Below are 12,074 nucleotides of genomic sequence, written 5' to 3' on the forward strand. Positions count from 1 at the left end.
AATTTTATTTAGAATAATCCTTTTGGAAAGAAATTTGTCGTTGTCTTTCAGTAGACTTTAAAATGCGTAATATCTGTTAACCAGATAATCCCATGTCTGGTAATCTGTACTGTGAAAATAATAAATAACAGGAAAAAAGTTCAAATATTTAAAAGTGTTCCTTGTGGGGCGCCTGGGTGGCTCAGTCGTTAAGCGTCTGCCTTCGGCTCAGGTCATGATCCCAGGGTCCTGGGATTGAGCCCCGCATCTGGCTCCCTGCTCAGCGGGGAGCCTGCTTCTCCCTCTCTCTCTGCCTGCTGCTCCTCCTGCTTATTATACTCACACTCTCTCTCTGTGTCAAATAAATAAATAAAATCTTTAAAAATTAAATATTATTGAACAACCCCTTTCTTATACCATATACAAAAATAAACTTAAAGTGGGTTAAAGATCTAAACATGAGATCTGAACAATTTAATTAATGCCTAAAAAGCAATAATAAACTATTGGGACTACACCAAAATAAATAATTATTGTTAATAAGGGTGACTAATGGGTAGACCATCTAAATGTCTAATATCCAACAGTAAAAACTATACATAGATGAATATGTACAGTATGATTTTGTTACGAAGGCAAAGAGATAAATTAGTAGTAGAAAATAGTTCATAGAAACTTTAATAAAGGGGAAAATATTTCATGAAAAAATCTGGACACATTATATGTTTAATAGAAATAAAACTATAGGGGAAAAAGGATGTAGAGTAACAGATTAGTGGGAAATAGTAGTTGCTTTAGTTCGTAGGACTATTAGTGAATATTTTAATAATTGTCCCTTATCACCAACACCATCAAGCTCACTCTTCCTCCCAGAGGAAGTCACCATAAACAATATGTCTTGCTTGAATTTTACCTGTGCATTTGCATATGAATACTTATACTATGCACATGATGGTTTAATTTTGTATTTTAAACATTAATGGTATCATATCATATGTACCATAATGATAGCATACCATATATCTTGCAACTTGTATTTCTTGCTTGTTTTGTTTTGTTTTTTGGTTAATGTGTCTAGTTCTTTGCACATAAGTTTATTTTTGTGAGAGCTTAGTATTCTATAATACGGATATAGAATAATTTATTAATCATTTATTAAACTATTCTCCTTAGTTTTTAGTTCTTTGTTGTTATGAACAATTCTGCTGTGAATATCATTGTTCATTTATTCATTTATTAAAAATTTTTTGAACCCCTCTGTGTGCCAGGCACTTTTCTATATACTAAGAATACAGTAGTGAACAAAGTAGACACAGATCTTACATTTAGGGAGTTAACATTTATGTATATATCTCTTTGTACACAGACATTTTCTTAGAGTGGGTTTTCTGGGTCTAAGCACACCCTGAATTTTGATAGCTCCTCCAGCTTGCTTTCAAAAGGCTTCATAGTTTGTTCTCCTGTCATAGCTTATAACATCTCATTTTCTTTATCACCCTTTTCCCCTGTTTGTGCTATTTAAAAAGCAAAAAATAAGGGAAAACTTGAAGAATGGTCCTTGTGGGATGGTGGATGCTTTTACTTATTTGAAATAGGATAAAGTTACCCCAGGGAAATAGAATAGAGAGGCTAAAACCAGAATAATGGCTGTGTAGATGCATTTATATTGGAAACAGAGGAGCAATCAATTTTTGATACTGGAATAATTTGTACTCTTTATGGGAAAAATATATTGGAGTTTAAATATGAAAGGCAAGACTTGAAAACTTTTGGATGGCAATATAAGAGCACACATATCCCTGACATTAGAGTAAGGAAGTTCTTAAAAGACAAGAAAAATACAAACAATAAAGGAAAAGATTGATAACTTTGAGACATTAAAGTATAATGTATTTTTACTAAAAAAACACTATAAAGGAACTCAAAAGTTAAGTCACAAACTATGACTGCAATATATAAAACTGTCAAGGGATTAATTTCTACAATATATAAAAAACTTCTAGTTTTTATTAAGAACAAGATAAATACTATGGAACTGTGGGCAAAAGAGATGAATTGGCATTTCACAGAAAAAAACTTAAGATGTACAATAAACATACAAAAAGATGCCCAGCCTCACACAAGAAGATGCCAGTTAAAACCACAAGGATTTACCAAAACAATCTACAAATTCAGTGTAATCCCTATCAAAATACCAATAGCATTTTTCACAGAACTAGAACAAATAATCCTAAAATTTGTATAGAACCACCAAAGACCCCAAATAGCCAAAGCAATCTTTTTTTTTTTAAGATTTTATTTATTTATTTGACAGAGAGGGAACACAAGCAGGGGGAGTGGGAGAGGTAGAAGCAGGCTTCTAGCCAAGCAGGGAGCCCGATGCAGGGCTTGATCCCAGGACCCTGGGATCATGACCTGAGCCGAAGGCAGACACTTAATGACTGAGCCATCCAGGCGCCCCTAGCCAAAGCAATCTTGAGAAAGAACAGAACTGAAGGTATCATAATCCCAGATTTTAAACTATCTTACATAGCTGTAGTAATCAAAACAGAATGGTACTAACACAGAAATATCCTGTTCCATAGATCAGTGGAACAGGATAAAAGACCCATGCATACAAACCCACACTTCTATGGTCAATTAATCTATGACAAAGGGGGCTAGAATATGCAATGGAGAAAAGAGTCTCTTTAATAAATGGTGTTGGGAAAACTGCACAGCTACATGCAGATGAATGGAACAACCCCTTTTTTATACCATACACAAAAATAAAGTGGGTTAAAGATCTAAACATGAGACCTGAACAATTTAATTAATGCCTAAAAGAAAACATAAGTAGTATTCCCTTGGACATCATTCTTAGCAACATATTTATGGATATGTTTCCTCAGGCAAGGGAAACAAAAGCAATAATAAACTATTGGGACTACACCAAAATAAAAAAGCTTTTGCACAGCAAAGGAGACCATCAACAAAACAAAAGGCAACCCAGTGAATGGAAGAAAATATTTGCAAATGGCATCTAATAAGGGGTTAATATCCAGAATACATAAAGAACTTACACAATCAACATCAAAAAAACTAAGCAATTTAATTAAGAAATGAAGCAAGGACCTGAATAGATATTTTTCCAAAGAAGAGATACAAATGGCCGACAGACACATGAAGAGATGCTCAAATCACTAATCATCAGGGAAATGCAAATCAAAACCACAATGAGATCTCACCTCACACTAGTCAGAATGGCTAATATCAAAAAGACAAGAACTAGCAAGTGTTGGTGAGGATGTGGAAGGGAACCCCCATGCACTGTTGGTGGGAATGTAAATTGATGCAATCACTGTGGAGAACAGAATGGGTTCCTCAAAAAATGAAAAACAGAAATATCCTATAATTAGTAATTCCACTACTGGGTATTTAACCAAGGAAAATGAAAACACAAATTTAAAAAGACATATGCACCCCTGTGTATATTGCGACATTATTTACAGTAGCCAAATTATGGAATTAGCCCCAGTGTCCATTGATAGATATATGGATAAAGAAGATGTGGTCTATATATACGAAGGAATATTACTCAGCCATAAAAAAGAATGAAATCTTGTCATTTGCAACAACATGGATAGATCTAGAGAGTATAATGCCAAGTGAAATAAGTCAGAGAAAAAACAAACAAAATAAACAGACTTAACTATAGAGAACAAACTGATGGTTACCAGAGGGGAGGTGGGTGAGGGGATGGGTGAAGTAGGTGAAGGGGATTAAGAGTACATTTATCTTGATGAGCACTGAGTAATACGTAGAACTGCTGAATCACTATATTGTACATCTGAAACTAATATAACACTGTATGTTAACTATACTGGACTTAAAATTTAAAAAAAATATGGGGATATGTACACATTTGATAGAACTATAGGCAAGGGAATGATTTAACACAAAATTCAGGGTTGTGGTAACCTCTGAGGGGAAAGTAGGAGGACGTTTGGAGCAACACTAATAGGGAAGTTGTGTTTCTTTTTTTTTTTTTTTTTTTTTTAAGATTTTTATTTATTTGCGAGAGAGAGAATGAGAGACAGAGAGCATGAGAGGGAGGACGGTCAGAGGGAGAAGCAGACTCCCTGCTGAGCAGGGAGCCCGATGCGGGACTCGATCCCGGGACTCCAGGATCATGACCTGAGCCGAAGGCAGTCGCCTAACCAACTGAGCCACCCAGGCGCCTGGCAGTTGTGTTTCTTAAACTGGGTGGTGAATACAGGGATAGTCTATTTTATTATTCTTTTAATTGACTTACCTTTTATGTTTGTATGAGAGGTTTTATAATTTTAAAAATCAGCCAACAGCCAAATCACTTTAACATAATTCCTTTGTTTCTCTTAGTCTTGACATTTATACAGCCTTTCCGTAATACCAGGCATTTAATTAACAACCAGTAAATTATAGTTTATAAAAATCAAATCAATTATTTCTTTAAGATTTTCAATTAATTCAGTTGAATTCAATTCAATTTCAATTAATTGAAGCCTTAATTCTGTTCTTTATACAATCTGATACTCATTTTCAATTTAAATTAGAAATCCATTTTTTTATGTATATTCAGTTTTCATTTGACTTTTGAAGTATTAGTTGTAAATACTTGATATGTAGTTTTACTTTAAGAAGTCTTTTAACATTTTAATAAATGTTAAAAACAAATACTAGGTAATTCATCCTTGATAATTTTTATTTTTCCTGGCAGCTAGCATTGGATATGTGGAGGAAATTGATGGTTGAACCACTTCAGACCATCCTTATCCGAATGTTGCTCCGAGAAATAAAAAAGTGAGTACTGATATTTGTCTTCTTGAGTCAATTCTAATTTGCTGTTTGAAATGGTTTCAAATAGTGTACAGTTGCATGGCTGTTAACTAGACATAGGCCTTGGTTTACTTAAACAAGTCTCATTTTCCATCTTAATGCCAATATTCTAAAATTGTTTTATAATCTTTTTTTGATAGGTCTTTGGTCTTTAGCCCAATATGCTTAGTAAATAAGTAAGTCCCTGAAGGAAGTGACCTGTCATTTGTTGTTGCAAGCCTGATACCTCTTGGATCTTCCAGGGCATAGCTGAATTGTTTGAACATAATCTCTCAGTTTAAATCTTGAAAGGATAACATACCTATTCAAGAATACAAATTTTTCTAGGTAGTTGGTTACCTCATAGCTCCAGTGTTAAATTCGTAACTTGTCTGTATGTGAGCTTAGTTTGTAGGAAAATGGCTGCCCACTCTACTCATGGGTCAGCATGAGTTTACCTAATTGCTGTGTGAATAGAATTTAAGAGAGTAAGTTTTCCTATGGAGTCCAGAATAGAAGATCCCTGGGTCAGCTCTGGCCTAAAAAAATTTTTTTTTTTTTTTAATTTTATTTTATTATGTTATGTTAGTCACCATACAGTACATCATTAGTTTTTGATGTAGTGATCCACACTTCATTGTTTTCGTATAACACCCAGTGCTCCATGCAGTACATGCCCTCCTTAATACCCATTACTGGGCTAGCCCATCCCCCCACTCCCTTCCCCTCTAACACCCTCAGTTTGTTTCTTAGAGTCCATAGTCTCTCATGGTTCATCTCTCCCTCCAATTTCCCCCCCTTCATTTTTCCCTTCCTTCTCCTAATGTCCTCCATGTTATTCCTTAATGTTCCACAAATAAGTGAAATCATATGATAATTGACTTTCTTTGCTTGACTTATTTCACTTAGCATAATCTCTTCCAGTCCCATCCATGTTGATGTAAAAGTTGGGTATTCATCCTTTCTGATGGCTGAGTAATATTCCCTTGGATATATGGACCACATCTTCTTTATCCATTCATCTGTTGAAGGGCATCTTGGCTCTTTCCACAGTTTGGCTATTGCAGACATTGCTGCTATGAACATTGGGGTGCATATGGCCCTTCTTTTCACTACATCTGTGTCTTTGGGGTAAATACCCAGTAGTGCAATTGCTGGGTCATAGAGTAGCTCTATTTTTAATTTTTTGAAGCACCTCCACACTGTTTTCCAAAGTGGCTGTACCAACTTGCATTCCCACCAACAGTGTAGGAGGGTTCCCCTTTCTCCACAACCTCTCCAACATTTGTTGTTTCTTGCCTTGTCAATTTTTGCCATTCTAACTGGTGTAAGGTGGTATCTCAAAGTGGTTTTGATTTGGATTTCCCTGATGGCTAATGATAATGAACATTTTTTTCATGTGTCTGTTAGCCATTTGTATGTCTTCTTTGGAGAAGTATCTGTTCATGTCTTCTGCCCATTTTTGGACTTGATTATTTGTTTTTTGGGTGTTGAATTTGAGAAGTTCTTTATAGATCTTGGAAATCAGCGCTTTGTCTGTAGTGTTATTTGCAAATATCTTCTCCCATTCTCTGGGTTGCCTCTTTGTTTTGTTGACTGTTTCCTTTGCTGTGCAGAAGCTTTTTATCTTGATGAAGTCCCAAAAGTTCATTTTTGCTTTTGTTTCACTAGCCTTTGGAGATATATCTTGAAAGAAGTTGCTGTGGCCGATGTCAAAGAGGTTACTGCCTATGTTCTCTAGGATTTTGATGGATTCCTCTCTCACACTGAGGTCTTTCATCCATTTTGAGTTTATCTTTGTGAATGGTGTTAGAGAATGGTCGAGTTTCATTCTTCTGCATGTGGCTCTCCAATTTTCCCAGCACCATTTATTGAAGAGATGGTCTTTTTTCCATTGCATATTTTTTCCTGCTTTGTCGAATATTATTTGACCATAGAGTTGAGGGTCCATATCTGGGCTCTCTATTCTGTTCCATTGGTCTCTATGTCTGTTTTTATGCCAGTACCATGTTGTCTTGGTGATCACTGCTTTGTAATATAGCTTGAAATCGGGCAACGTGATGCCCCCAGCTTTTTTTTTCTTTTTCAACATTTCCTTGGCGATTCGGGGTCTTTTCTGATTCCATACAAATTTTAGGATTGTTTGTTCCAGCACTTTGAAAAATGTCATTGGAATTTTGATCAGGATGGCATTGAAGGTATAGATTGCTCTGGGTAGCATAGACATTTTAACAATGTTCATTCTTCTGACCTATGAGCATGGAATGTTTTTCCATCTTTTTGTGTCTTCTTCAATTTCTTTCATGAGTGTTCTGTAGTTCCTAGAGTATAAATTCTTTACCTCTTTGGTTAGGTTTATTCCGAGGTATCTTATGGTTTTTGGTGCTATTGTAAATGGAATCGTTTCTCTAATTTCTCTTTCTACAGTTGCGTTGTTAATGTATCAGAAAGTAACTGATTTCTGTGCATTGATTTTGTATCCTGCCACATTACTGAATTGCTGTATGAGTTCTAGTAATTTGGGGGTGGAGTCTTTTGGATTTTCCACATAAAGTATCATGTCAACTGTGAAGAGAGAGAGTTTGACTTCTTTGCCAATTTGAATACCTTTTATTTCTTTTTGTTGTCTGATTGCTGATAGGATTTCTAGTACTACGTTGAACAGTAGTGGCGAGAGTGGGCATCCTTTTTGTGTTCCTGATCTTAAGGGAAAGACTCTCAGCTTTTCCCCATTGAAGATGATATTCGCTGTGGGTTTTTCATAGATGGATTTTATGAACTTGAGGAATGTTCCCTCTATCCCTATACTCTGAAGAGTTTTAATCAGGAAAGGATGCTGTATTTTGTCTGATATTTTTTCTGCATCATTTGAGAAGACCATATGGTTCTTCTCTCTCTTCTTATTAATGTGTTCTGTCACATTGATTGATTTGTGAATGTTGACCACCCTTGCATCCCGGGGATAAATCCCACTTGGTCGTGGTGGATGATCCTTTTAATGTATTGTTGGATCCTATTAGCCAGGATTTTGTTGAGGATTTTGGAATCCATATTCATCAGGGATATCGGTCTGAAATTCTCCTTTTTGATGGGGTCTTTGCCTGGTTTGGGGGTTAAGGTAATGCTGGCCTCATAGAATGAGTCTGGAAGCTTTCCTTCTGTTTCTGTTTTTTGAAACAGCTTCAGGAGAATAGGTATTATTTCTTCTTTGAATGTTTGGTAGAATTCCCCAGGGAATCCATCAGGCCCTGGACTCTCGGTTTTTGATCACTGCTTCAATTTCGTTACTGGTTATTGGCCTATTCAGGTTGTCAATTTCTTCCTGTTTCAGTCTTGGGAGTTTATAGGTTTCCAGGAAGGCATCCATTTTATCCAGGTTGCTCAATTTCTTGGCATATAGTTGTTGATAATAATTTCTAATAATTGTTTCTATTTCCTTGGTGTTAGTCGTGATCTCTCCCCTTTCATTCATAATTTTATTAATTTGGGTCCTTTCTCTTTTCTTTTGGATAAGTCTGGCCAGTGGTTTATCGATCTTATCAATTCTTTCAAAGAACTAGCTTCTAAGTTTCGTTGATCTGATCTACTGTGTTTCTGGTTTCTAATTCATTGATCTCTGCCCTAATCTTAATTATTTCTCTTCTAATGCGTGGCTTAGGCATCGTTTGTTGCTTTTTCTCTAGTTCTTTAAGGTGTAAAGTTAGTTGGTGAATTTGGGGTTCTTCTGGATTTTTTTGAGTGAGGCTTGGATGGCTATGTATTTCCCCCTTAGGACTGCCTTTGCAGTATCCCATAGGTTTTGGACTGATATGTTTTTGTTCTCATTGATTTCCATGAATTGACCTGTCATTTGTTGTTGCAAACCTGATACCTTTTGGATCTTCCAGGGCATAGCTGAATTGAACTGAATATTGAATATTGAATTGAATATTCTCTCAGTTTAAATCTTGAAAGGATAACATACCTATTTGAGAACACAGATTTTTCTAGGTAGTTGTTTACCTCTTAGCCCCAGTGTTAAATTTGTAAATTGTCTATATGTGAGGTTAGTTTGTGGGAAAATGGCTTTCCACTCTACTCATGGGCCAGCATGGTGGACTCTTTACCTAACTGCTGTGTGAATAGAATTTAAGAGAGTTAAGTTTTCCTTTGGAGTCCAGAATAGAAGATCCTTAGGTCAGCTCTGGCCTAAAAAATTCTTTTTTTTTTTTTTTTTTAAGATTTTATTTATTTATTTGTTTGACAGAGAGAGACAGCGAGAGAGGGAACACAAGCAGGGGGAGTGGGAGAGGGAGAAGCAGGCTTCCCGCGGAGCAGAGAGCCTAATGCGGGGTTCGATCCCAGGACCCTGGGATCATGACCTGAGCCGAAAGCAGATGCTCAACCGACTGAGCCACCCAGGTGCCCCTGGCCTAAAAAATTCTTACTAGACTTCAGTTTTGAGGAATCAGAAGCACTAAAAGTCAGTCATACAGCTGTGTGTATAATAAATTTCATTTTACTGGAACTGATGTTGTAGGAATTATATAGACCAGTGAATTGCATTGTGATGATGGCCACTCCATCTGAAAATGCTTTCTTTAAGAATACCCAAATATGAGTTTTTTTATGTGAGGGGAGAGAAAAGGAAAGCATTGTTCTTTCTATGGGGTCCTCATAGAACATTAAAAAATAAATAAATAAATAAACAGAAAAACAAGCCACCAAAGAGGATAAGGGAATATTTTAGAATTTAATGTTAATGCTAAATAGTAGAAAGTAGATGGTAGCAATTAGTAACTTGGTTTTAAAAAACCGTCGCTCTCCCTTTTTTTTCCCAAAGATAGGGAGATGGAGAGAAAAGGATAGTGAAGGAGGAAGGTGGGAAAATTTTTTTTCTTTCTCTGTTCTTTACTAAACCATAATTAACTAAAAGAACACTCCCAACAATATTTGTAGGTTCTAATGTATTTATTTTGCTATGAAATATTAACTGTTTCTTGACTTGGAATTCAGCTATTTTACATTAAGTTTATTGAAAATACTGTTTCAATTTTCTAAATGTAGTTTTTTTAAATGTCTCTTTTAATATGTTTTGTCCCAACCTAGTAAATCTTCTTAAGTGTGATTGTTAGCTTGTTAAAAATGAATTTGATGAGAAATTAAAGAAAATCTAACTGCATATGAAAAATAGTACAATAGTAATAAAACAATAATAAAAATTAAAAAATAATACAATACAGGATATTTTGGAAAAGACATAGAGGTTATTTGGTTACAGATATTAGGCCAACTTGTCTTAATTTTGTTGTTATAATCAGCTTCCATGAAAGTATTATTTGACATGCCCTACTAATCTAATATCTCATTTATTTTTCATGTGTACTCTATTAAGTAGGTGTTATCCCACATTTTACAGCTAAGGAAACTAAGGCATAACAACAACAACAATAATAATAAAATATGGGAAAAAAATGATAATAATAAAATATGGGAGCTCTGTACCAAGAAGTGTTCTAAAAGCTTTACCTGCATTATCCCATTTAATACTCATAACTCTGGGATGTTGATACTACTTCTATTCCCGTTTTACAAATAAGATGTCAGTGGTGGTACTCTAACAAAGCTAATTTGAGTCCAGCCCCTATCTTCTTAATTCCAGGGATTCAAATACGGCTTCTGCTAACTCTAAATCCATTATGCCTATCTTTTAAATTCACAGAATATTTCTTTCATTCCTAGTTCTAGTACTTTAGCTTTTATATACACTTTAGTTTTATAATGCTTTGAATATTCTAGTAATTTTACACACAGTTCTTTATTTGATCTTAAGGAGGCAGGGCAAGTTTTATTTATAAGTAAGTAAATTGAACTTCAATAAGTAGAAATGACTTCTTGAATTTGAAATAGCTAAGGCAAGAGACTCCATGCCTACAAACTTCCAGTTTTGGTATTTCTACTGCTTTGCTTTAATATCTATTTATCCATTGTCGTTTGAGATAATATGGCCAGATATCATAACTTCCATTACAAGGACAAGTGGCTTTGGTAGGTATTCCCCATTGGTAAACTTGTCTGAGCCTTATAATGGGATGTGATGGTGAATATTATCATAGGCTCATTTTACAAATGGGGAAAATGAGGCTTGAGAGGATAGTCAACTTACTCAGGTCACATATCTAGTATATGGGTTAATGAGAATCAGAAGTTAGGTCATTCTGGTCTTTGAGTCTGTGGTCTTACCCATATATTACATATTCTTAGCAGTAGTTTGCTGAAGTTGCATCTCATTGCCATTGCTGCTAACAAAGAAGTATTTTATTGTGTGTGCCTACAACTTCTTTGTGGAAAGAGCTCCAGCAAACTTAGAGAATAAAATCTTTTCAGATCTAGCAGAGCATATTACAAGTTTGATTTCCTGTCAACTTATTCACAATTTCCTTTCCCTGTAATCATCCCTAGGTTCCTAGATATTCTCTACAAGTTTCTAAAGGGCATTACTGTGAACTTATGGTTTCTCAAATCTGGCCACTGAAAATCAAGCTTACACAAGGGATGTTTAAAAGCATTAACTTTCTACAAAAAAATTATAAAAGTAAAATATGTTGATTGTACATACTTAAAAATGTAAAGAAAGTTAAAAAGATAAATTAAAAGACTTTCACTTTTCCCCTGATGCCTTCAGTTCTGTTATTTGAAGCAAACCATTATTAAGGATTTAAAGTATTTTCTAATAGAAATTCTCCATGCATTTAAGATTGTATATGTGCATATATATATATGTGTGTGTACATGCATTTATATGGATGTGTCTATGTATATATCTACACACCTATATATTAAATATACACAAATACATATGTACTTGCATCCGGGGAGTTTACATTAGTATTAAGAATACTTAAAATATATTTTTCTTAAAAATTAGAACAGATTAGTGGTTGGTGTGAGACTATAAAGTGGTAGTATGAGGGAGTTAGTTGCTTTATGGTGATAAAGTAGTTGTATATCTTAAATATAGTGGCAGTAACATGAATCTAGATACGTGATAAAACTGCATAGAATTACATATATACAAACAAATAATTGCGCATAAAAACTGAATAAGGTCAAAAATCTAAATAAGGTCTATAGGTTGAATCAATGTTGATTTCCTGTGATTGATGTTGTATCATAATTATGTAAGATGTTACCACTAGAGAAAACCAGATGACCGTTTTCAGGACCACTCTATATTATGTTTGCAACTTCCTGTGAATTTATAATTATTTCAAAATTAA

At 34.9% G+C, this 12,074-nt stretch overlaps 1 protein-coding gene across 5 annotated transcripts in view; it reads left to right on the plus strand.

Annotated features, from left to right (window-relative positions):
* CUL2 (cullin 2) overlaps positions 1-12,074 on the plus strand; it is a 97,695-nt gene that overhangs the window by 42,170 nt on the left and 43,451 nt on the right. For all 5 annotated transcript variants that reach the window (XM_045874186.3, XM_064591866.1, XM_054507287.2 and 2 more), the window contains one exon: positions 4,718-4,800. In XM_045874186.3, coding sequence (XP_045730142.1) covers positions 4,718-4,800 — 83 coding nt within the window. The remainder of the gene's footprint in view (positions 1-4,717; positions 4,801-12,074) is intronic.

The sequence above is a fragment of the Mirounga angustirostris genome, unplaced genomic scaffold (assembly GCF_029215605.1).
Source record: "Mirounga angustirostris isolate CCGP_5_RB_7025 unplaced genomic scaffold, mMirAng1.0.hap1 SCAF_5, whole genome shotgun sequence".
NCBI lineage: Eukaryota > Metazoa > Chordata > Mammalia > Carnivora > Phocidae > Mirounga > Mirounga angustirostris.